At 56.1% G+C, this 24,674-nt stretch overlaps 2 protein-coding genes across 4 annotated transcripts; both read right to left on the reverse strand.

Annotated features, from left to right (window-relative positions):
* Positions 1–26: 26 nt before the first annotated feature.
* On the reverse strand, positions 27–20,006 carry Kmt2b (lysine methyltransferase 2B). 2 transcript variants are annotated; one of them, XM_021641317.2, is made up of 37 exons: positions 19,622–20,006; positions 18,536–18,608; positions 16,275–18,292; positions 15,982–16,095; positions 15,738–15,888; positions 15,227–15,506; positions 14,997–15,052; positions 14,487–14,765; positions 14,100–14,194; positions 13,719–13,817; positions 13,471–13,584; positions 13,179–13,325; positions 12,980–13,075; positions 12,461–12,578; positions 11,826–11,939; positions 11,493–11,677; positions 11,329–11,418; positions 11,123–11,227; positions 10,917–10,990; positions 10,237–10,352; positions 10,059–10,150; positions 9,839–9,976; positions 8,576–8,734; positions 8,287–8,407; positions 8,130–8,208; positions 7,873–8,033; positions 7,073–7,297; positions 5,515–6,814; positions 5,343–5,432; positions 5,154–5,260; positions 1,867–2,004; positions 1,712–1,786; positions 1,448–1,625; positions 1,105–1,212; positions 927–1,010; positions 683–812; positions 27–607 (listed from the first exon to the last, which is right to left on the reverse strand). In XM_021641317.2, exons 1-37 carry the CDS (start codon positions 19,976–19,978, stop codon positions 332–334), a joined length of 8,142 nt encoding a protein of 2,713 aa, XP_021496992.1. In that variant the 5' UTR covers positions 19,979–20,006; the 3' UTR covers positions 27–331. The 2 variants fall into 2 exon arrangements, with proteins under 2 accessions (XP_021496992.1, XP_021496986.1); XM_021641311.2 differs by having other exon boundaries at positions 1,867–2,007.
* Positions 20,007–20,933: 927 nt separating this feature from the next.
* Zbtb32 (zinc finger and BTB domain containing 32) lies at positions 20,934–23,144 on the reverse strand. 2 transcript variants are annotated; one of them, XM_021641330.2, is made up of 5 exons: positions 22,330–23,144; positions 22,057–22,130; positions 21,894–21,962; positions 21,615–21,770; positions 20,934–21,468 (listed from the first exon to the last, which is right to left on the reverse strand). In XM_021641330.2, exons 1-5 carry the CDS (start codon positions 23,142–23,144, stop codon positions 21,191–21,193), a joined length of 1,392 nt encoding a protein of 463 aa, XP_021497005.1. In that variant the 3' UTR covers positions 20,934–21,190. The 2 variants fall into 2 exon arrangements, with proteins under 2 accessions (XP_021497005.1, XP_060222654.1); XM_060366671.1 differs by having other exon boundaries at positions 21,615–21,962.
* Positions 23,145–24,674: the final 1,530 nt, after the last annotated feature.

Raw genomic sequence — 24,674 nt, forward strand, 5'->3', positions numbered from 1 at the left:
GTAACAAAATCATGGAAGACCACCTCTCCAAACATTGACAGACTTTATTGTGGGGGGATTCCCACCTGGGACCCCACCCTCTTAAATAAAAAAGTGCATAGAAAAGAAGGGATTTAGAAACCTTTGTACAATATCTACATCCTGGGTCCCCAGGGCAGGAGGAAGGAGGCAATGGCTGGGTGGACTGGAGGGTTGGAGGCAGAACTCCTGGCCCCCTACATGCCCACATCCACCATGGACAGGAGGGCAGGAGAGAGACGCTGAGAGTAGGGAGCCACAGGCCAGGCTGAGATGGCAGCGGGCGCATGAGGAATCTGGGGCAGCCCTGGCCTCAGTTGAGGAAGCGACGGCAGCGCTTGGCGCCACAGTTGCAGGGCAGCTTGTTGCTGGCGTCCTCGATGGGGAACTTGTAGTCATAGGTGAGCTCCTCACCTCGCAGGATGCGGCGCAAGGCAAAGATGACGATGTGCTTCTGGCCTTCCACGTGGATGACTCGAGAGAAGCAGTTGGGCTCACATGAGTGGTTGATGAAGCGGGCAGCATTGCCGTGCATGGTGGCATCCACCACGTCAAAGTCATCCATGCGGAACATGTAGCACCCGATACCCTACAGGGATGGGACGAAGGGATTAGCTCTGTCCTGGTCAGCACACAGCCCCGCAGCTCATCTGCCGGCACTTACCTTTCCATCATAGAACTTCTCTCGCTTATCAGTCAGTACAGAGCGAATGACAATGCCAGAGTACTCAATAACCATCTCACCAGCATCGATGTTGCGTTTACAAAACAGGCCTCGTCCATGGATAGCTGATCTGCAGGGCAGAATGGGCCACGGAAACTCAGGGGGCAGGGGGACAGACACCAGGCAGCTCCCCATCATGGCACTATCCATCCACCCAAGGGGCATCTCCCCCAACCCCACTGACCTATAGACACCCACAGCCTCTTTGGATGTCTTTTTGAGATGGCGAAAGCGCATGGCCATAGGAAGCTCAAGGCTGGTGGCACGTCTGGCAGAAGACAGCAACACCACATTAAGTTGGTAACCAGGAATAGTCAGGACCCTTTCAGGCCAGACCCAGTACCCCAACTTGCTCTGCATACCTGGTGGATCGAAGCTGCACCTCATCCTCTTCTTCATCACAGGTGGCCCCCTCCGGGAGCACCCGGTGCTGGGAAGCCAGGAAGTTGAACATATCAAAGGTACACTTCCTGCAAATGGGTGGAAGATGAGAAGGTCACAACCATTCCTTCAAAGAATGCTGCCTACCATCCTTTGGTCTAGGCTAGTATCCCTGAGGACTTTACGGGCAAGGACGGCAAAATGGGAGGTGGGCAGAACCCACTCTTCTCACACAATTCTACAGATCACTCCTCCAGTAGCCTAGCATCTCAGCTTCAATCTTTCGAGATTTAATCCCCAACTCATGGCTCCCCAGCCACTGACCGGAGATAAACCTCAGCACGGGCAGCCCCGTGGGGATTCAGAGGTGGCTCCTCCTGGCCCTCTCCCTGCTGGTGGTAGCGGAACTTGTAGTGCTGGCAGCGCTGGGCCCCAGGCAACTGCTCTGCCAGGAAGATGACAGCGTCGTGGTGGATGCCCAGGAGCCGCGCTCCACTCATGCCTGAGAACAGAAGGGAGGACAGCACAACAGTGGCGTGGAGGGCCTACCTTGCCCTCGCTCCCAGCATTCCTGGGGCTAGCTCTTACCGCTAAAGGAGAGATGCCTGAGCCGTGCATGCCCTCGAGCCTCTTGCACTTTCTCAATCAGGGTTCTCCACGCCCCTGGAATGAGAGGCAGAAAAGTCAAGACAGGGTATGGACACCGCCCTCCCCCACCCCAGCTACCACTACCCTCAACTCACCCTCCAAGCTCTCTGCCTCCACACTGAAGCCATCATCACTGCTGATCTCAAAGCGCAGGTGTGGACCAGCTCGTTTCGGAACCTGGTTTTCTTTGTCCTCCGGGGACGGAGGCTCTTCGTCAGAGCTTGAGGCCTCACCTGCTTCCATTGGGGAAGGTAAGAGTAGGTGAGCATCACCTTCCTAGTTTTGAAAGCCACCACCGACAGGCTAGTAGCGCACACATTAAATCACAGCATTCAGGAGGTCGAGGCAGGTGGATCTCTGAGTTGGAGGCCAGTCTGGTCTACATAGGGAGTCGCAAGGCTATATATATACAGAGAGTCGCAAGGCTATATATATACAGAGAGGCAGACCCCGATTCCCAGCTAACATCAGTCTCTCTCACTCCTTGGCACAAACACATACAGGGTCCGATGGCCCTCCTCCTACTTCAATCACCTAGTAAGTCCTATGACATTGATTTGGTTGTTCTAAGGGGCCTGGAAAACCTTTTTCTGAGCGGTGCACACAAGCATGAAGGCCTGGGCCCCTCAAGCTCACTGAAAGCCAGCCCACCAGACACACCCATCTACCTGTAATTATTCTGTCCCTGAAACAGACTCTACAAATACTGGAGAATTACTTACATACAGTTAAATAAATAAATAACGGGGGGGGGGGGGGACACTAGGAATTGAACCCAGGGCCTTGAATGTGCTAGGTAAACACTCCATCACCGGTTTACACCCCCAGCTCAAAACACAGTGAATTCTTACAGATGTTATAACGTGTAAGCCTGGACACATACATTCAAGTACACTCGTAATAGAAACCAGTGGTTCTCAACCTGTGGGCTGTGACCCCTTTGGGGTAGCATATCACATATTCACATTATGATTCATAGCAGCAGCAAAATTAGTCATGAAGAAGCAACAAAATAATTTTATAGTTGGAGGTCACCACAACATGAAAAACTGTATTAAAAGGTCACAGCATTAGGAAGGTTGAAAGCCACTGTTATAAACTATTTTAGGGACTTTTTGGACTGTCTGCATTTATTCTGTTTTGAGACAGGGTCTCACTACATTGAACAGGTTAGCCTTGACCTCCTGGACTCAAAAGACCTCCCTGACTCGAGTAGCTGGGATCACGATGTACACCATCTTCAGGAGTCACAGACTGTAAAGACAAAGCAGCAGGACTGGTGTAGCAGGTGTTAATGTGACACAGTAAAGGGTAAGTGTGATCCTGAGTCTGGGGTTTGAACACAGTAAAGGGAAGATTGCCATCAACTGTCATAATGAGGATATTCCCCCTGCAACTTGATAGTGGAGATGACAAAACAGCAGAAAGCAGGTACAGGGACTAGGCCTGGGCTATAGTAGCTATCGGAACCTAGACAGGAGTAAGAGCCTTCAAGTCCCAGAAAGCACGTTGGGAAAGCCACACAAACACAAGGCTAGGGCCGTGGGATACACAAATTGAAGGTTGAAATGAGACATGACCAGAGGAGAGAGGAAAATGTAGAGTCCTGGAAGCCAGAGAAGGAAGTCCTTCAAGGCGGGAGGTTAGAGAGAAATGCTGCTGGCCGACAGCACCCACAGTGTACACCAAAGCCTACCACTGTATCTAGGGCAAGGGGTGGGACACAAAAGCAGGAGTGGAACACGACACAGGAGCAAGACCCACATGGCCAGTCCATCACCTCTGCTTTCTCCGGCGAGCCTGTCCCAACACCCTCCCAGCCCTCCTCAGACAGCCAGCCCCGCTACAAAGCGGAGATCATCTCCAGGACCCAGGCCTTCCATTAGCGACTCCTCCCCGCTTCATCTGCTGCTCCGTGACTAACAGGGACAGGTGCAGAGCCCTCCCATCATTCTTCCTCACACGGCCTATCTAACCCAAGCTGCGGAAAGGCCACGTCTGGTCCCCAAGAACAGAGTGCGCCTGCCATTGTCACCACCACACCCTGACGTCAGGCCAAAGCCTCTCAGCTCTCATTTGGTGCTCACAGCCAGCCTCTGTGTATGAGACCCACACCTGGGTAGGCTGGCTCCCTCCAGCCCCAGCTTCCTGCCAGATCACTCAGCTGCTGCACAGAGCGACCCCGAGGCCACCAGAGGCCTCATTTCCCGTGTCACAGAGTAGCACCCACGTGTGAGTCAACCTGCAGGGACATGCCAGACCTTCCCCCATCGCAGGAGCTCAAAACTGACCACTGCTCCCTTGCCCTTTCCCTCAGACACTCCCCTCCCCTCCCCTCCGCTTTGAGGTTGCAGCCCTCATAGCCTCAAGCTCTTTGACCTGCTGCCCTACCTCCTCCGGATCCTTAGCTCAACTTCTTGGCCAGCTGCCTGGGTGCTGCTCTGGCTTCTCACCAACCACGATCTTCAACATCCTACCCGCCCCAAGCCACCTCCTCATTCACTCTGCCAGACCAGGCCTGGTCTGCTAGCTCAGTGTGGCAGGTAACTGCTGACCAGTCCATTCCTGGCCTCTGGAACATTGGTCTTTTCTCATCTTCCTACTATTCCTGCCCCTCACTTGGATTCTAGGGCTCCACCCTCCCTGCGTGATCCCTAATTTCTTGGCTTTATTAGGCACTAGTTCTCTGATCACTACTGCTGAATCTGAATCAAATCTGGCTCAGCATGCAGTTACAAACATACATCACTAAACCGCATTTCTTCTTTTTCTTTCTTTTCTTTGGGGGTGAGTGGGGAACATAGAGACAGGGTTTCTCTGTGTAACAAGCCCTGGATGCCCTGGACTCACTTTGTAGACCGGACTGGTCTTGAACTCACAGAGATCTGCCTGCCTCTGCTGCCAGAGTGCTGGGATTAGAGAGGTATGTGCCACCACACCCGGCTCTTTCTTACATTACTAAACGTGATTTCTCCCCCCCCCTTTTTGGGGACGGGGATGGTTTTCAACACAAGGTTTCTCTGTGTAGTTCTGGCTGTCCTGGAACTTGCTCTCTAGGCTGGCCTTGAACTCAAAGACCCGCTGCCTCTGCTTCCCAAGTGCTGGGATTAAAGGCACACCACCAACACCCAGCTACTAGCTCTGATCTCTAACACTTGTGCTTCCTTCACAAGGCCAGGAGCTCCGAAACAGTGTGTAACTCTAACACCTCGCCTTGGGCTTGTGCCCACTGAGTGTGTGTTGCTTTTGTTTTCTGGCGTTGGAGAATGAACCCAATCAGCCCCTGCTGTACACCAAGCTTTTTAAGTGAACCAATCCAGGTTCTGTCAGTCACTACCAGGCCAAGCACAAGGAGGAAGTGAGAGGAAAAGCTGGTCTCTACCTGAATAGTGATGCCACTGGGACTCAAAGAGTAGGTCTGAGGAACCATCAAGGGCCCGGGAAGGACCTTCAGGAAGTGGCAGCAAAGGGCACCGGTCCTGAGGGGGCCTGTGAAGAAAAACCTGTTAGGAGGCAATAATTATTGGGAGGGAGATATTTGGAGCCTCCAGGAGGGGACCTGGTCACTCACCCAGGGCTTTCTTCCTCAAAGTGTTCCCCGGAACTGTTCAGATCCAGAACTCCACGTACTGTGGGCGTTTTCATCCGCACACGGCTGAACCTGGAACAAAGCACAGGCGGCCCATATGTCTTCCTTCCGTCCACCTCCTCTGCCTGCTACCCAACCCTAGACTCACACTTACCCACTGCCACTGACCCCCGGCACATGGTGGGTATTCTCCAAGGACTCTCCATTCTCATCCAGCCGGGGAGCCTTGTTCGGGGGAGGAGCTGGAGGGGATCGGCCAGAGAAGGTAGACACCCTCTTGACACGGATGGCCTGGCGTGGCGGGCTGGGGGGTCCACTGCTGAACACCAGTGTTAGTGGGGGTGGAGGTGGGGGTGGGGCAGGCCGGACCACTCCTACCCCTACTACTGGTAAGACACTGAGCAGGGGTCCTGGGGGCAGAGTCCAGGAGGTGGGGGCTGTTGGAGGAATGATAGGGGGCAGAGGCGGCTGCTTTACTGGGGGTGTGACAGGGTCACCCTCCCCAGCCATCTTCACAAATACTTGCCCCAGCTTGTTGACAAGGATGATCTTGGATGTGGCAGGTTTAGGGGGTTCTGGAGCAGGACCCAGACTCAATACCCGGACCCCTGGAGCCCCAGGGAGCCAGGCAAATGTCCGGGTGGGGTCAGCTGGGCTAGCAGGCAGGGCTTGTGGGGGCTGGCTGCCATTAGCCAAGGGAGGTGCTGAGGGCAGAGATTCCTCTCTGGGACCAACAGCCCCCTCCCCAGGACCCCCTAGGTTCTTCAACACAAAATCCACAATTTCTGAAGGCAGGTCTTCAGGAGGTCGGGCTCTGTCCCCTGCTGCTCCAAGGACCCCACTTCGGGCCACTCCTGGTCCCGAAGGAGGAGTCCCCTGTCCCCGGGGTTGCTGGACAGCCTCAGCCTCACTGTCTGTGCCATCGTCCACTCCATCCAGTTGTTCAATTCGGGGTGCTCCAGTGAGGGAGCTGTGGGCCAGGGCAGGGCCAGACACCACCGTCACAGGGAAGTGAACATAGTGAGTGGCAGGGCTGGCCTCCTCCTCTGAGCTGTCCCCTGGGCCTCCCTGACTGCTCCCCACTGCCCCAGCAGCCACAATCTCTTCCTGAAAGGGCTCAGTCCCCAGCAAGCTGGCTGCAAAGTCCAGGTCAGCAGCACTCAGTCCTGACACCACCTCCATGTCTTCAAAGTCTGGGCCCAAGTCTTCAGGGGGTGGCAGGGGAGATGGGGCCAGGTCAGGGGGAGCCAGCTCCCCTGAGGTAGGTGTGAGGGCTGTGACTGAGGTAGACAGGGGCACCCTGAGCTGAGGGGAAGTTCTGAGAGGAGAGGAGGTCCGGCGGGATGGTGGTGGCCTCGTGGCCAGAGGGCTAGGACGCCGAGATCGCCTGGGGGGGGCCGGAAAGTCCGAGTCTCCCACTGTAGGGATGTGGTGGGTCAGGGAAGATGGACTTCCTGTGGGCGAAAACAGCTCAGTATCAGCCAGCACTCCAGACTTCCCAGCTCTACCCATTCTTTTGTTGCTGCTGTTATTAAGTATTGAGAAAGGGTTTCTCTGTGTAGTCCTGCCTATCCTGGAACTCACTCTGTAGAGCAGGCTGGCCTCAAACTCACAAAGAGAGCTGCCTGCCTGTCTCTTGAACGCTACGATTAAGGGCGTGGGCAAGCTACACCACCCATCTGTTCTACCCATTCTTGGCATTGTGTGCTTACCTGGGGAGGGCAGAGGACCAAATGAGACGCCCCCTAAGGGCCTCCGAGATGGTGAGTAGTTGGGCACTTTGATTCGAGCCCCTGAGAAGGAGCGGGGGGTGGGAGGAGGGCCGTTGCTTGAATCTGTCCTTAGTTGGGGATCCAGATTCTGAACAGGTGAATGGTGTACAGGATCTCCGGGAATCAGGGAATCTGTATCTGGTGGGTCATCATGATTGGGGGGGTCTGAAAAGGCAAGAACAGGCGAGGTGAGGGGGCTCTGTACCAAAACCTTCCTCAAGTCTGGAGAGATGGCTCAGTAGGTAAGAGCGCTTGCTACTCTTCCACCAGACCAGAGCTCATTTCCCAGCAACCATGTCACGTGGCTCATGACCACTGCAGCTCTAGGGGACATGACACGTCTGGCCTCTGTAGGATCATGTACACAAAGCTAGGGAAATAAGCACATAGAGGCCAAATCCTATTTTACCACTGTTATTGTAGAGATAAGCCATTCCCCTTGTACATAATGTCGTGGAGTCTGTGTCCTTAGCAAGATCAATCAATGTTAAGAGTACACAGCCCTCAGGAAGCCAGCTGTGAACATTCCTATTCCCTATGGCTGTCCACCAGCTCCCATGAAATGCCAAGCACAGCCCCTGCGGTATGCGTCAAAGCTAGTCACTATTGCTTCTGTCATTACAAGAAATAAGAGTAAGTGCACCCTAAAGTTTCTCAAGGCAAGGAGGGTATGGAGATGGGCCTAACCGCTTTGTGAGGCTCCCATTTGAGAAGGGGATGAGGCAGTACCCAAGTGCTACCTGAGGAAGGGGTGGGGCTATGCACAATTGTCTGGTTCTCTTCGGCTGCTTCCAGGTGAACCGGCTCCTCTCGTGGCCCCCAAGGGCGATACTCTAGAATTCGACACCGATACCAGCAGCGCCTCCGAGCATCCACTGTGCTCCAGTACAGGCGGGAGCACCTGGAGCAGGCAGACATATGGGACAAGAAGGTCAGGGAAACCTGGAAACAACATTCAGCCCTGGAGTCCTCCCCTCACCAGCTCTGGAGTGCTCACTGGTAGCCAATGGGGAAGAGCCGACCCTCACAGTCTGAGAGATCAGATAGCGTGCCCAGGGAGTTGATTCTGATGGAGCCTATAGTACAAAAGAAAGGTCAGGTAGGGCAGGGCCAGGTGAGGTCAGAAGTAGTATGTAAGAGAGCAAGTTGCTTACCAATGAGTACATTGATGACATCCGGTTCAAGTCCAGTCAAGAACTTTCGCTTGAAGTTGATGCCCTCAAAGTCCACATAGACTCGCCGAAGCACATCAAAACCGTCAGGGGTCACAATCTCCTGGGAGGAGGCAAGTCAATGGGGTTGCTGGATTGGCAGAGGGCAGGGGAGTGTGAGGGAAAAGCTCTGTAGGCAAGAACTCAGCAGTCAAAGGCTTGGCCTATAGGACTACAGGGAAGCCTGAGACAATCAGGAAGTGGACAGCAGATCCCCAGCAGCCTGGCCCACCTTGCCATCTAGGAGGTCTGTGTGTTTCTGGCAGAAAACTTTCTTGTCATCCTGGAAGATGCAGTAGCTGGCCCGGGCACACATGAAGTGGAAGTTGCTGAGACAGGAGGACAGGCAGCAGCCAACTGTGGCTCCAGGCTTCAGGCAGAGCTCACAGCGCTGTGGGAGGAAGGGACCACTGAGGTGAAAACTATGTGGCTCAGCATCACTGAGAATACTGCAAAGGCCCTGGGTGGCCTAGCATCTTATACAGCCCAGGTAGGAAGAAAAACCTCTTCCCTAGCTGAGCTCAGGGCCAGCAGCACACTCAAGCTACCTCAGAAACATGAAGCAAGGTCTGGAGAAAGCTAACAGCTCTTACTGATTGGTACTTGCCACCTTCTTCACATTAGTTATCTCAACAGGTCCTGCCAGGAGTAGGGTCTTCTCCAAGACTCCACCAAGGAGCACACAGTGAGGAAGTTTTTTTGTTTTGTTTTGTTTTTGGGGGGGAGGGTTGTGTGTACTTGAACTCAGGGATCAGCCTCCCTCTGCCTCCTTGAGTGCTACACAATTACAGGTGTGTGCCTAGCTCGCTCTTTCTTTTTTAAGACAGGGTTTCTCTATATAGCCATGGCTGGCCTGGAACTCACTCTGTAGACCAGCCTGGGCTCAAACTCACAGGGATCAGTCTCCCTCTATCTCCCAGAGTGCTGGGGTTAAAGGTATGTGCCACTTCACCTGGTCGAGAAAGGGTTCTGCAGCTGACCTGAGTCAAGGAGACTGCCTAATGAGAGAAAGATAGCACTGTGTCCTACAAAGGTAAACAGCAGCCAGGTGTCTGACTGCCACCTCTTAGGCTACAGGCCTAGATCTAGCTGGAGAACAAGTGCTGCCAATAATTCGTGCCGGAATCCTGAGACAACTAAAGGGGCAAGGGAGCCAGACATTAGGCACATACCTACAATTCCAGCACTTGGGAAGCAGAAGCAGGAAGATTACATTTGAAACCAGGCTGGGCTAAATATGAGTACCAAAAGCTCATGAGACCTGCCTCATAAAAAAAGCTGAGACTGTAATATCGCTCAGTGGTAGAACACTTGCCTAGCATATGTAAGGCCCTGGCTTCAATGCCCAGCACCACAAGAAGAGTGGCAGGGACCAGCAGTGGAATGGAAGCACACATCCCAGAGATCACCATGTAATAAAGAGTTTTCCACACTGGAGAAAAGTACCAACCTGGGACCCCAAGAGATGCCCACCCTTCTGGGCCCATGCCCTTACCATCTGCCTTCCTCGTGCAACAGCAGCATGGACATTCTTGAGAGAACCATCATTCTCCTCAAACACTTCAGCTGACCAAATGGCACAATTGACATGTGTCCACTCATTCTGCCCAATGTACAGGAGCCGCCCTGCCTCCTGTGGACAGAAGAGGAGTGGCTTGAGGAGGGAGTTCCAAGGACCAGGCTGCACACCAAGAGCTTTGCAGGGTAACCTTTACCTTGGAGTCAGCATCTCCATACTTGAGACAAAGTGCACACTGACGAGGGTCATCCAGGTGTGAGAAAGCAGCTGGGTCCTTGCTCTGGAAAGCTGCAAAGGATATGGGAAGGTAAATCTAAAAGCCAGGATCTAGAGCATAGTCCACCTATCAGGTTTCAGTCCCTGCTTCCTAGTACCTGCTGAAGGATCCCCTGGAGGTTGCCCAGATTCTGGGGTCTCTGATTCCTGCTGTCTCCATTGAGCATAGACATGGTCCAAGGATGGGGGCAACACGGCGTTGGGGAGAACGCCACTGTGGAGACAGGAGGTTAGCATCTGGTGCGCTCAACAAAGCAGCTCGACTAGAGCCCACCCGTAACATAAGCCTTGGCATGCCGACTCCTTTCTTCCTTTCTCGTGTACATTTTTTCTTTCTCAAATAGGCCCCGCTCCTCTGTGCCAGTGAGATGCTCTGTTCTCCATGCTCCTGGAATACTCCACCTCTCAGTTTAGTTATCACCCCTTCCAGGACTTTCTCTGATTCCCAGTCTCTTATTTATCTAGGCTCCCATGTCACCACTCTGTCCACCTGTCTGACATCAGTGCCTGCCTAACATCCCAAACATGAGTTTTCAAATGCCTTCAAAAAGTAGAAACAAAGACAGAGCTAACTATACACACACACACACACACACACACGCATCCTTGCTAGTCTAGAAGTAACAGAGAAAGCTCACCCCGGTCCCTACCCCACAACCCTCTTCTCCAGCCTTGACCTGAACCTTGCTCCTGATCCCAGCCTGATCCCTGGAATCCCAAGTGCCTCTGCTTTTGGCCTCACTCCCTGGTCCCCCTCCAGCTTCTCAGCCCTGCTCACTTCGGCAGCCGGGTACTCCGTCGCCAGTACTTAGGGTCATGGGCATCGAACCAGCAGAACGCAGACTCTAGCAGCTGGGAAAGGGGTTAAACAGAATGAGAAGAACTGCCTGCCCTCGAGAACAGATGGGGATGGGGTCTACAGGGTCCATTCTTTGCTCCCTGCCACCACTCAGATCACCCCCCAGGCATCACCCCAGTAGTCACCTTCAGTAGGAGCCCTTTCATCTGGCTTCCAGCCCGGTGCTCTGGGGTCTCCCCTTCTTCTGAATGCCTCATCAAGATGGCCACTATATCTTCCATGAAGCTGTGCTGTAAGGGAGTTTCCTAGTGTCTGAGCCCTTACTCCAAACCTCAACCCCAGCCCAGCTCTGCTTAGGGCAGCCACCTGCTCCTCCCCATGTCCCACTCACCACAGACTTATAGTGGCCTTCCTCAAACCGCTGTCCCACAGCTTGCAAATTGCAGGGTCCTGGATGGAGCTGCTTCCCATCCTGCCCACACTGCAAATGGAGGATGTTAGAAGGGCTTGGACTGGGCCCACCCCACCCCACCCCCGCCCCCGGGTCCTCCAGACCTGGGTGCACAGCAGCAACGGGCCTGCCACCTTCGAGCTCAACAGGCCCTGAAGCACCTGGCGAAGGCCTCCCTGCAGGGCCCCACTCAGGGCCTCTCGCCAGCGGGGCTGTGTTGCCCCAGCACACGGCCCACACGTGTACAGCACCGAGTCTGGCAGCCCAGAAAGGATCTCATAGTCTTCATCTGTAATGACAACGACAAAAGAGGCGATGGACTAGGAACATGTAAGGGCCCCCAGGCGTCCCCCAGGGCCAAGGAGTTAGTCCACCTGTCATCCTACAGGCCTGTGGTGGGGGACAGGTTCCCAAGGGCTGAACCTGTATCTTCTCACCTGAGAGCCCCTCACACTTGGCATGGACCCAGTGGTCACACTGTGCGCACTGCATCATCTTGCTCTCGTAGTCATTGTCTTCATAGCAGCGCGTGCAGATTGGGCAGTAGTTCCCTGGGGAAGAGTTAGACGCAGAAGTCAGGGCAGGCAGAACTGACGTCTGAGCCCTGTACAGAGTGTGTGTCTCTGGCAGCTACACAAGCTGCCTCTACTACACCCCTCAGTCCGAAAGCTGTCTGTGGACGAAGCCTGTCCTCTCTGCAGGCCCAGCGCCTTTCAAAGAAAACGGGCGGGGGGGCTTTGCTAAGTGCAGAGGGTGAACAATGAGGACAGCACTGGTCTCCAAGCTCCCCAGCGGAGACATGGGGTTCTTCAGAGGGGTCTTCCAGGATGAGTAGGCTGTCAAGCCCAGCACTCGTACTACTCCCAAGAGCGGCTCTACTCTGTGCTCATTATCTGTATACTAGAGGACTTTGGTTGAACAGTACTGAGTCAAAGGAAAATCTCTGCAGCCGAAAAGTAGAAACCTACTAGAATCTCTTCATTTTGGCGCTGGAGACCACGAGTAAGACCCTAATCTAGAGCCTGACCCATTCCAACCCAGCCCCCAAGCCCTGTCTCCTGCCAGGTCCCACCTTTCTCATAGAGCTCGGTGCACCTGGGGCAGAGGCTGTAATCTCCAGACCACTCGACGTCCCAGTTCTTCCCTGGAGTTGCCCCACAGCTCTTACAGCGCACACAGGCTGAACAGATCTGGGGGAGCAGGGTGATGTTAGAAGAAAGCCACAAATCAGACCGAAGCAGACCGACAGATGAGATGGTGAGGACAGGTGGAAACAAACAGATGAAGAAGGAGCAGTACAAGAACTGATGGCAAGAAGCATGAAAGGAGGAAGAAAGGGGCAGGAGTGGACCTCAGGGTAGGGGGTGGGAGGGTGTTCCTGTGAGGCTGGGAATACTGACTCCAGGAGCCCCTAAAAACCAATTCTTCATCTACGGCTTGCCTATGTGTACACCCTACAGAAGAAATGTTGCCTGTCACATTCTCAAGAGTCATGTCCAGCCCTGACATTTTATGAGAGCTTTGGCCCAGGTTAAGACCAAGGGTGGCACAAGTGGAATGCCGGAGCAAGGGATGTGGGCTCATCTCTCACCCAGTGGCGCCGTCTACGTGTGGCCCGGGTTGGGTAGCTAGGTCCTAGGCAGGCTGGGTGATAAGCATGGCGGCAACGTTCACATTCCAGGAGGTGCTGGAGGACAGTGGGGAAGGCAGCGTCAAATATAATGCATAGAGATAGCCTCCCCCCCACCCCCCAGGCCTTTACCTGCCCACCGTAGCTACCAGTGGCCCACCTTGGACCCTCGGCCTTTGCGCCCACAGACATGGCAGAACTTGCAACGCCGGCAGCACCAGGTGTCACGATGCTGAGGCAAGGGCCGTTCAGCCTCCTCCAGACAGAAGGGGTGAAAAGGATCACAGCAGACTTGGCAAAAGACCAACTAGGAGTAAGGAAATGGACAGCAAGCATGAGGCTTGACAGCCAGGGGGTGGTCCCCGGTTGAGAGGTCAAGGTCAGGAAGGGGGAGAGGAGATTTGGAGAGCAGGACTGTCTTGTCTAAAAAAAAAAAAAGGCAAAGCACTAACCTCATGGAGGCCTTTGCTAGCACACAGCAGGCACACCATTGGTGGGCCCCCTGGCACGGAAGTAAGTACACTGAGGCCACCCATAAGCCACACGTTCTCCAGGTCGCAATCCTCCTGGGGTAAGAAAGGATACAGGATTGAAAGCAGCCGGAAATACAAATCAGATCCATGCTGAAAGCTCTGGTTACTCTTGACACAATCAAGTTTCTTCCATCATAGGCTCTACAAACTGGCCCTCAACCCTGTACCTTAAAATCCACTCGGACCCGGTGTACACCATCAGGAGACTTCTGCTTTCCAGTCCAGCCATTGGGAAAAGAGGCAAAGGGACCAGGGGCTAAAGCATCCTAAGGAGGAACATGGAGTGGTCAAAGACGCCAACCCTACCCTTCGGCAGACTCCTCTCCTCACTGGCCTCCCCCAACCTGCCAGACCCTGCCTTTTTTGCCCAGATCCCACTTGGCTTTCCAGAAAGGCAAGGACTGCCTCATCCCTCAGGACCTGTCCTCTGGTGAGGACACACCACGACACTCAGGTGTGCCCATCACCCTGACTTGCCAGGTAGCTCCTGGAGAGCAGGAGCCATGCCTCACACAGGGCTTGGGGTTCTCGGAGCGGGCCGTGCTGACCTTGTCCAGGCGCCTTCGGGCCTTGAGCTGCAACACGGGCTGCAGGGTGGGTTTGCGGGGCCGGCTCTGCTCCTCAGGTTCTAGCACTGGCAGCTCTAGGCAGGACACAGGACAGCTGACCCTTCCCATGCTGGGTCCTCTACCCCTCTGCAACATTCCCAAGGCTTCCTCCAACCAGGGCTCACAAGGAAGCCCTCCAGGGAGTGTCTGACACCACTTGTGTTATGTTCCCCTAGAAATACTTCCTCCTTTGTTCCCAGCTGCCCTCTTGGACAGACTGAGGAGTCCAGTCCCTTCTAAGCAAACAAACAAAAAGACACAGAGGGCCCTGGATTCCAAGAATGGCCAAAGGAAAAGAGGCATAAAATAACTTAACTGAGAACATACCATGTTCTCTGGGGGTTCGACGTCTTGGAGCAGGGGGACCCCCGGGCTCTGAGTCATCTGAGTCCTCGAAGACATCATAGGAGGGCCGCTGTTTGACGCAGCGTCGCGCTGACTTGCGCTGCAGTAGGAGGGAGTCCTGCTCCTCGGGCCCGGGAGTGGCCCCCACCTCCTCCCGGAGCCCCCCAGCTCCCGCCCCCCGGCGTGGGCCTGGAGGACCAGGGGAGGCCTCAGGAGATTCATCGGAATCCCAGGGCAACAGCGTCTTCACTATCGTCCGGCCTGTGGGAACAGGGGACTTGGTAGGATTTGAACTCAGCCAGGGACATGGGTACCAGGACAAAAAAAAAAAAAAGTGCAACACAAAAAAAGAATGCAGGAGAGGTAAAAGCTTAGGTAGAAAAGGACATATGTTAGATGCAAAGGCAAGACGGAAAGCAAAGAAAACATGGCCTTGGTCATACCACTATCTACTTTAGGTTTTGCGAAGAAATGCTCCTCAAACTTTATTACCTTTTTTTGCCAGTCGCTCCATCTTCCGAGCCTCTATCTTGTCACACTTCCGGTATCTGGGGAGGGGAGCAGCACGTCACCAGGGTAGGGGACTGGTGTTCTGGGGGAAGAGAGGAAGCTCTCCACAAGGATGCCAATCCCGCTGCTGGCTGGGCAGAAGAGGAGCTGGGACGAGAGGTTCAGTAACCGACAACCCCGGGGGGACCAGAGTCTACACAGCAGCTACTCACACACAGCACTGCTTCTTAGTGTTGGGGCCCCCGAACTTAGGCTTATCCAGGCAGTTGACACAAGAGCCACAGTCCTGCACACGCAAGCAACCCCGACAGTGCCCACAACGAGCCATCCTCATCTTCTTGCCGTGGTGGGATGGCAGTGACCTCCGTGGTGTGTGGGCCAGGGCCCCTGCAGACCCTGTAGGCTCCAAGTCTCCCCCAGGCCCTGCAGATTCCACCTTTTCCCGCTGGGATCGGGACGGGACACTCTCAGTCTCTGATGCTGATGACGTATCTATTGCAGCAGATGGAGTGGAGACAGAACACAGGACCACTAGGTACCCTCCCTCAAGTCCCTACTGTCCCTCACTTTTCCACACTGACAGGCTCCAGGGGCCCTGGAACTAACCAGGTTTTATGAAAGACCTAGCAGGACTACAATCCACTTCTCCCCATCCAATCCCTCTACTTGGCTCCCTGGTGCTCTTGCTCACGCTCGTCGTCAAGCCTCCCACAAGTTCCCTACCCTCGGTGGCGAGGTCCTGCCGATCGCGGAGCGGGAGAGCACTAAGGCGGGGTACGTCTTCAGGCACCATGGCCCGAGCCTGACCCAAGGCCACAGCAGCATGACGGCAGACATGTTTGATTCGGGGGCCTTGGACAGGTGACTCAGGGCCCTGGGAGAGGAAAAACCAGGAAGAGGTGTGGGAAATGGCTCCCTATGGTCCTGCAGCCAGCCTTCTTCAGAAGCCCCTCCTCTCACTGCATACCGAGGCTCCATCTCTCTTAGCTTCCACAGACTCATCTTCAGACCTGACACAGCCTCTGTCTGGGGTCTGTTTGACAGTGCCCACAGCTTCTTCGATTTGCACTGCAGAACTTGGCTGGTAGGGGAAATAACAGGGTCACAGGCTGCAAAATGAGGACCAGGGGGAACAGGAATAGGAGAGGGAGGGATGGGACCAAGGAAGAAACGGATGGAAGGGGAAAGTGGTCTGCAGTGTTTCTGCCAAACACTGTTTCAGGAGTGAGCGTGGGGGCCTGCCCAAAGCACCATACTCACCGCCATGGACGCTGCCACTTTCTGCTGTTGCTGTTGATCGATCTTGAATAGCTGCACCTTAGCTCTCTTAAGGAGGCTAAACATTTTTTCCTCCACCCCAGACAGTGGCAGGGGACCCAGACTTGCAACACGGGCCTTTTCCAGTGGTGGCGTGTGTTGTGGTGATGGAAGTGGCTGCAGCTGCACCTGTGGCTGTCCTTGTGGTTGCTGTGGTGGTGGCGGTGCCTGGGGCAGGAGCTGGGTCTGCAAGGCCTGCGGGGGCTGCTGCACCTGAGCCTGAAACTGCTGCCCATTGCTCAGAGCTGGAGCTCCATGGGGGGGTGCCTCAACCTTAACAGGAGTGGTGACCACAGGGACAAACCGAGGCAAGCTGAGGTGGTTGGTCCGCCCTACTGCCCTAGGCTCGGACTCAGCTGGAGAGTCGTCAGCAGGAGGCAGCTCTGGCTCAGGGGCTTCAGGAGCCCCAAGAGGAGGAGGGGTAAGCACCGATTCATAAATCTTCAGGTGGGCTTCACTTGGAGTAAACTGAGGGGCCCGAAGGAGCAGGGGCCTCCGGGAGGGAGTGGCAGGGGCAGGTGGTGGAGGAGCAGGTGGAGGTGGTGGCAGCTCCCGGGTTAGTGAGGTCCAGCGAAATGTGGGCTCCCTTAGGATAGACCGTCTCTTCTCTGGGAGTGGGGCTGGGGTAGATGGGGGAGTTGGGACACGAGGTGGGGAGGGGACTGGTACTGGCTCCTGGGGAGCAAGTGGGGAGGTTGCAACAGGAGGTCGAACAATAGAAACCTCCACCTTGGAAGGTTTAGGAGGGTCTTCGTCCATAAATCGCCGGGGTGTCTTGATAACACGGGAGGAGCGGGCGCTCACCACAGGCATAATAAATTGCCGTATATTCTTCAAGAAGGTGGTACTTTTGGGGGCCACAGTAGGACTGTCTTCCAGAGGGCCTCCTGTGGTGGTGCTGGGGCTTGGAGTGGGAGAAAAGGTGCCCTCTGGTCCTGACCGAGCAGCTTCCCGCTCTGCCCGCTGGGTAGGAGTGAGGGGAGGCCTGCCCCTCTTCCTAGAGCATGCAGCTGGGACCACAAGAGGAGGAGACTCTTCCTGCTTCTCTGGGGCTGGGTGTGGGGGAGGGGAAGGTAGGGGAGGAGGAGAAACTGGGGGTGGTAGGGGGGATGCTGGAGGTGGAGGAGATGTTGAAGGGGGTGGGAGAGGAGGAGGTGGTGAAGGGACTGGAGGAGTCAAGGGCGGTGATGGCGGCTTTGCCTCTTCCTTCTTGGCTGGCATCATTTCTTCCTCAGCCACAGCTCTCTCAGTCTCCTCTTTCTCTTGTTTGTTGTTGTCCTCATTGGCATCTTGTTCTTCTTTCTCTTCTCCCTCCTCCAATTTCTGCTCCTGCTTCTTCCAACATGGGGCCCCTTCCTGTTCATCTCCATCTCTTCTTTGGGGGGCATCTTGCCAGCTTTCCCCCTGTTGACCATGACCCTGTCCTGATTCTAGTCCCTGGGACAACTGTCCCATCTTCACTTTTTTGGCCTTTGAAACAAACTTGATCATAAGGGGAAGTCCGCCTCGGCCTCTGCCCCTGCCTCCACGGCCTCCTCTCCCAGGCTGCCCCCCACGTTTGGGGTTTCCGGGTCCTGGACCAGGTCCCTCCTTGCATTTCCAGCTGCCAGTTCTGTTCTTTACTGGAACCACAGGAGGTGGAGGCTCAGGTTTAGGGATTGTCACAGCCGCTTCTGCTACCACTACTGCTTGCTGCTTCTTCCGGCAGGGGCCTGCCGGCCGTCCTGGGGGCCTTCCCCGAGACCGACGGGGAGTAGAGGGCTCACATGCCCGGCTCCGGGGGGTTGGGGGTGCCTGGGCCCTCCGGAGAAGTTCAGTCAGTGCCTGCACCATCCGTTCTGTGCCCTCCTCACCCCGTTTCCGAGTAGGGGCCTTTGGGGGGACAGGAGCCACATCTGCTAGGCGAGGAGGAGGAAGGGGGGTCGTCTTATGCTTTCGGCCCCGACCCCTGGGGGCTCGACCTAAAAGGAGAACAGTTGTGGGAAGAGGGGTCAAGCTGGCCCTGTAGACTTCAGGAAAGCACCCCAGAAGGGCAGGCTACTAAGTCTTCCTTGTCTGTTTCTCCCAAAGCCCAGGCTAGCTTGGATCTCTGAACACAAGGCACACTCAGGAACTGGTGGAGACTAGCTGAACAGCAAAGAGCTGACACAAAAGGCGAGAACCTTCCCATAACACTAGAGAGGTAGAGTTTCCCCATCACTCACCTCGCTGGGATCGGAGCGCAGAGCGCAGGGAACTGGGGGCCACATCTTCATCTGAATGAAAACCCTGAAACTCCTGATTTAGGGGACCAGGGGTGAAGGGGAGAAACAGCAGTCAGTGGCAAAGCCCTGGTTCCACCTGGGTTTCAAGTGTTGAGGATATAACACTTAGCTTTCCACCTAAACCTGCTCCTCATTTCCCAAAGAACTTAAAAGACTGAGGCAAGGTCAGAAGAAACTAAGGAACTAGACGACGCTCTTTAACCAGACCATACTAGCACAGCCCAGAAGAAAACACTGGAGGGTCCTCCACCAGCTAAGCAATGGGCATTACAACGACGGCTAATTCCAACTTAATACAAAGCAGGTCCTCCACTCACACCCTTCCAGGATTTTCATAAATGGGAATGGGCAGTGTGTTGGGGGGAATGAGGGGTGGAGCAGGTGGTTTATCATATTACAATCCATTCTGAGCCCTCGGAGGACTACTAGCTCTCCTAGGCAATATAATCCACACCCTCCTGCCTTTTTTCGGAAAGGCTGAGAGGGATGAACCTTGACTGCACTCACTCCAGACTCAAGACTCAGCATTCATTCTATCCCTCTTCAATCCGTGCCCCAAGAAGCCTCCACCACTCTCCACCTCAGAACCAAGGAGCAATTGGGGCACTGGTGAAACCAGGGATGTGTCGCGGATCCTAAGGCCCAAGAAGGCAGCCTGCAGGTAGAGCCCAAAGAGGCTCTAGCCGTGGTCAATCAAGGCCACGCCACTGCTGTCAACCAGCACTGGTCAGGCATGCAATCCCTGTGGCCTCTTCACCCACTCCTCTCCTGCTCTGCTACCGCGAAAGATCAGCTCAGGACACCGGCAGGGCTCGCCTGGAGCCGTCTACTGCAGTCAGGGTTTCTCCGACCACTTTCTAAGGCCTTAGCCACCCGAAAGCTCCACACAGCCATGCTTCCTTCATGCTTCTTTCCAGAAGCCTCAAGAATCCCACTTGTCCGCAAGACCCTTCGGAGCTACCCGGAGCCCTGCAAGCCCCTGGCCTCCGCCCCACCCGGCGCTGGAGACGCCTCCGACCGCCTCACCTCCTCCTCGGATTCCCCGTCACTGCTCTCTTCCTCCGGCATGCTGCCTCGGTTCGGGCCCCAGCCCCGGCCCCGGCCTCGGCCCCGGCCTCGCTGGACGCGCGCACCAGCCCACAGGCGGCGGAGCCGGCGCAGGCCCCGGCGGAGACCCAGCAAACGGAGCAGGGCCGTGTCCTCCCCGGGCTCGGCTCCTCCCGGCCCCGCCGCGCCGCGCCGCAGGGCTACCCGCACTCTTTCGGCTCCGCTGCCTCGGCCGCCGCGGCCCCCGCCCCCGCCGGAGCCCCGCGGCCGGCCAGGGAAGCGGCCCCGAGCGGAGCCAGGCCCGGGGCAACTGCCGCCGCCCGCCGCCGCCGCCATCTTGGCACCGTGAGAGGGGCCGGGGAGGCGGGGGGAGGGGCGGCCCGTGCGCAAGGCCGGGGGGAGGGGAGGAGAGGAGGGGCGAAGCGGGGCGGCTGCGGCTCACGACAACAACCAGCGCCGCGACGGGGTGGCAGGAGCCGGGGGCTGGGCTGGCCACGCGCGGGGCACCACGGGAGCAGGAGTCCGGGGCCGGCCGGCCCTCAGCCTCAGACCGCACCTGGAGAGCAGACCGTGAGTCGCGGCCTGAGAGCGGGAGGCGCAAGGTCTTCTGGGAAATGTAGTCCCGTCGCCTCGCTCCTTCCGCCGACAGCTAGGGCGGGAGAGCTGGGACTACAGGATCCCCGGCAGCGACCCGGAGCCGGGAGAGCCAGTTCGTGGTCTCGAGGAGGTGTGGTCCTTGTTCAGGCTCCTCCCATTGTTCTGGTCGGAGCTAGCGACCTGCACGGACTACCGTTCCTAGGGGACCGCTGGCTTCGGACCCTGGGAACCCCACCGACAACACCAGCAAATGAAGTTAGCCACCGCGCCAGCCGTGGGCTGAGGGAAGGGCAGTGGCGCTGGGTTCGCCTCACTCCCAGGGGCAACCCGGCGGGCGCTTGCCGGGCGCGGGGGGACGATGCTGGAGAGGCTGGTCCCCGACCACCCCTCGGAGGAGAGCAGGCGGGTGGTCGAAACCGGGACCTGAATCTGCGCTCCTCTCTCACCCTGTAGTACGCGCGCGGTGCGTTGCTAAGAAGGGACCAGTGTTGGGGGGTGGCTCACATGCCACCCTTCTCCTCTTACAGGGGCCGGAGCGCCCTTGCGGCGCGCTGCGCTCGGGAATTACACGGAGCCACCGGAAATGAAATATCTGACCCTCTGTTTAGTATGTGGTGGACGGCCAGCAGGGGCCGCTACAGGACAGTGGCAAAGGTGGGAGCCCCCCAGCGCGGACGAAAAGTCGGACTCATCCTCACTGGCGAGCATAGGAAACTCTTTATTATAGTGATGTAATCGATAGTCCTCAGTTAATCTTCACCAACTGAAACGTCCTTAACTCGGGCTCGCCAGCCGGCCGAGACTTCTGCAACCCTCGCTCATCCGGAAAGAGTTGGTGGCTCCTGTCCGGCAGCGCTTCTGCAGTCAAATTTGCTAGGCGGCTGAGTCCTCCCATCTTACATTCTTTAGTTGGATTCTTGCTAAGCCAGAGAAGCTGCCACCAGCACCGGGTCAGGTGGCAGAGGGGGAGGAAGAGCTCCCGGGAGAGATCGAGGCCCTCGTCGGCCGTGAGGAAGAGTAGAGGAAGGTGGAGCGTATGGTCCATCCAGGCGGCAGCTGGCTCGGGGAGTGGCCCCGCATGTGCGCCTGCATGGAAGCCAGGCTAGGGCAGCCAACCTTGCATAGAGGGCAGCGATAGGGAGCAGCCCCATGTGTCCTCAGATGCTTGGTCATGGCAGAGAAATCCCGGGAGCGCTGTGGACAGAGGCTACAGGAGAAGGGCTTCTCTCCTACAGTTGGAGAAGAAAGCCAGAGAAGGAAGAAATGGGTGAAGGCTGGCCAAGCTAGGGGTGTGTGGAGCAATGGGGCGAGGGAGGAACTGGCAGATCAGCGATGGAAACGGAAGACAAATTCACACCGGGCAGGATGCCCATACCTGTGTGGACTCGGTAATGCGTCTCCATCTGATGCTTGAGTGAAAACCTCTTTCCACAGACAGAGCAAGAATAGGGCCGAGAGCGCGCAGGAGAGGGGGAAGGAGGGTGCTGGTGCAATGGGGAGCGTTCTTGACCCACAACAGTCGCCACTGTGCCTGTGTGGACAGAGAAGTCAAGACGGACCAGAATCCCTGAGGATGAATCAATATTGTCCGGGGAAGCCATTAAGAGCTTGTTGTTGTTGGGGGCAGGGACAGCAGTTCTCTCCTCATACTTACCTGTGTACCCTTGCCCGGACTCTTCTATCTCCCAAGGGCTGAGTTTTTGAAGGCCCCGGGGAAAGGATCCTGGAAGCAGAGTGAAGTAGGGGCCCTGCTAAGGCTGGACTCCCGGAGCCCAGCCACTTGGCAGAAGCCCTGTGTGGAGTAATGAGGGGCTTACCTGGAGTGGAGCTGGAGTGGGCCAGCTGATTCTGACTCCAGAGACCTTTGGAACCGTTCAAGGTCAGTGGGATCCTGGGTGGAGAAGAATACAGCCTTGGCAAAGCCCAAGAACCTAACCAACTCTGGCCTCTCTCATGATGGGAATGTTTTGTCTGTAACTCAGGAAATGTACAGTGGCGAGAGGAGACATGTGCCCTTCCACCCATCACTGCTGCCTCTCCTGAGCCGCTCCCTCCCAGCTTCGACAGCTTCCACTCAGCCCTCCACTCACCTCTGCTCGTGAGGCCAGCCCTGCCAGGCTGCAGTGATGGGGGTGCTATGGGAGAAGGGACTGCCGTATCTGGGTGGCCACAGCAGGATGCTCCACAGGGCAGGTTGGCCCTCCCCCAACCAAGGGGCCTCAGCCCACCAGGGCCTGGCAATGAGGCTAGATAGGAGGGAGCCTGGTGGGGAGAGGGGACCAGGGCACCCACGAAGCCACTCCTCAGAGCCCTTGCTGCTCGCTCTACCTCTTGCGACCTCGCTCACGGGGGCTGGGCTGAGTGCCTCCCCCGGCGTCTCAGGGCTCTCTCTGGGTGCTCTGCGCTTGTGTGACATCTCCTGTTGTCTCCCATTACTTCTAAAATCCTCCTCTGGTTTCTGGTTCTCTCCAGGACCCCCCAGTCCTCTCTCGGAGCTCCTCACGAGCTCTTCTGCTTGCTGGTGCCTCTTCAGTCCTGGGTCCAGCTCATCTTCATGCTTCTCCTTTCGTGCTCTCTTACAGGCTTCTTCCAGGGCCTGCACCCCCAAGGCTCTGGCTGCCTCTTCAAGGTTCCCCAGCTCCCCAGGCTGCAGCTCTACATTCTCTCCATACACAAAGGTCAGAAGCTGAGCAAAGGTGGAAGGGCTGATGCCTTCAACCAGAGCCCACCGGCCCCCACAACCCAGCCTTGGGCTTGCACCTGCCAGCACTAGGCTGTGAGCAGGGAACTCCAGGCCGCCTACGGTGATCAGGGCATCACACAGCGCTGGCCGAAGCCTAGCGGCTAACTGCACCAACCTATCGGAGCCATAGGGGCTGATTAGCCTTGTCGAGGTGTGGGGCATTGCTCCTGGCTAATCTACCAGTTTCAGAGGCTCTGAGAGAAAAGCCCCAATGGGGGGATCCATGGCAGGATGGGGAAGGAAAAACCGCATAATCTCAGGCCTGTGGAGGGGAAGGGAGAAGGAATGAGTCTCTGGTCCTAGACTGGAACTGTCGACCTGAATGAAGCAAATAAACTAAGGCAAAGGCAAGCTGTGGGGAAGTGGCAGCAGGACACTGCACCCTGGATCAGGTTCGGGGCCTAAAGAGCAAGAGCCAGGCAGCCAGCAGAGTCTCAGGAAGCGGGTTCAGGACTGGCACAGCTGGCACAGCTGGCACACCTTCCAGACGGAAGGTGTCTGCCGGCCCAGGCTCTTTCGCAGGGAAAGCCCTCTGAGCATTCTGGCTTTTCCTCACTTCACACAGAGCTTGGCGTTTACGAATAGAGTAAGATGTAACTTCATGAGAATTCAAAAAGCTTGTGGGTCCTCCCCCAATGTGAGCCCAGAAAACCAGAGAAGGCAGAAAACAGGTCACATGGCAGAGCAGAGCAGACTCTAGGGCATCGTGCCTCTCCAAGGCTCAAGTTCTAGAACAAACACACCCTCAGAGGAGGAATTAGAAAAGACCAGAGATTTCCAGGCAGTGAGTTGAGAGTGCCACACAGGAATTTTAGAGAAGGCTTTGATGCCTGTGGAAGTGAAGGAAGGAAGGAAACTGGAGAAGGAGAAGCTATTTCCTCTCCAAACGAGGATAAAGAATGGTTTGATTTCTGCTTCTCATAAGCCAAAATATGAAAACCAGAAAGAGTCCAACAAAAGAGTCCATAGTTTAATTACACATCAAACCCATCATCACGCAGACCTCCCAGAGTACTGGAGGCCAAGACAGAAAGAGAAATAGCCTGAGTTTCTTAGCACCTAGCAGGCCCAGCACTCTGAGCAGCCTCTCCATGATAAGCAGCCCTGGCTGAGGAAGCGCGGCTTCTTGGACACCTTGGGGTGAGGGGTGCAGGTGGGCAGGGAGTGGGAAGGAGAGCTGGAAGGGAGGAAGTCCTGAGCTGGGGGAGACACAGTGAACTCACCTCTGTAGCCGCCTGCTAGTACCGCATGCTCTCTACTGCTCTTAGGGCTCCTGCCTGGCCCCCACCCCAGCTAGCCCCACCCCTGGCCTCAGCCATCCCAAGTATCACACAGTACCCTTAAAGGGGTGTGGCTTTACTCTGCCTCTGCTTAAGAGCATCCAGAGAGACACCCAACTACCTTGAACAGCCCGAACTGCCTCCTCACTGGAACTCTGATCACTCCTTCTAGTCAGACGTGAATGTGTGCTGACAGGGACTTGGAAATGGAGTCACCTCAGCCATCCAAAACCAGTGGTCTCTCCTTGGGAGGCGGGGGTGAAACTGATGCCATGCATGAGGAAGTGGTCTGTGAGTACAGCACAGCATTCAGCTGCCATTAGTTCTGCGTCCTGGAGGTGACAGAAGCGTGGAGTAGCTGGAGGCCATTTATGAGGCCTTAGAAGTATAAGGACAGAAACAGCATCTGAAG

This window comes from Meriones unguiculatus, chromosome 14 (genome assembly GCF_030254825.1).
Source record: "Meriones unguiculatus strain TT.TT164.6M chromosome 14, Bangor_MerUng_6.1, whole genome shotgun sequence".
Classification (NCBI taxonomy): Eukaryota; Metazoa; Chordata; class Mammalia; order Rodentia; family Muridae; genus Meriones; species Meriones unguiculatus.

Bases quoted from the DNA above. Each gene is read 5' to 3' on its own strand.
- Kmt2b (XM_021641311.2), bottom strand. From the start codon at position 19,978: ATGGCGGCGGCGGCGGGCGGCGGCAGTTGCCCCGGGCCTGGCTCCGCT. The intron at 11,419-11,492 runs GTCTGGAGGACC...CTCCATTTGCAG, and splicing joins CGTTGCTGCTGTGCACCCAG to TGTGGGCAGGATGGGAAGCA. The intron at 10,991-11,122 runs GTGACTACTGGG...CCCCTTTCCCAG, and splicing joins TGAAAGGGCTCCTACTGAAG to CTGCTAGAGTCTGCGTTCTG.
- Zbtb32 (XM_060366671.1), bottom strand. From the start codon at position 23,144: ATGCCCCACACCTCGACAAGGCTAATCAGCCCCTATGGCTCCGATAGG. The intron at 22,131-22,329 runs GTGAGTGGAGGG...TTCTCCACCCAG, and splicing joins GGCTGGCCTCACGAGCAGAG to GATCCCACTGACCTTGAACG. The intron at 21,963-22,056 runs GTAAGCCCCTCA...CTCTGCTTCCAG, and splicing joins CCACTCCAGCTCCACTCCAG to GATCCTTTCCCCGGGGCCTT.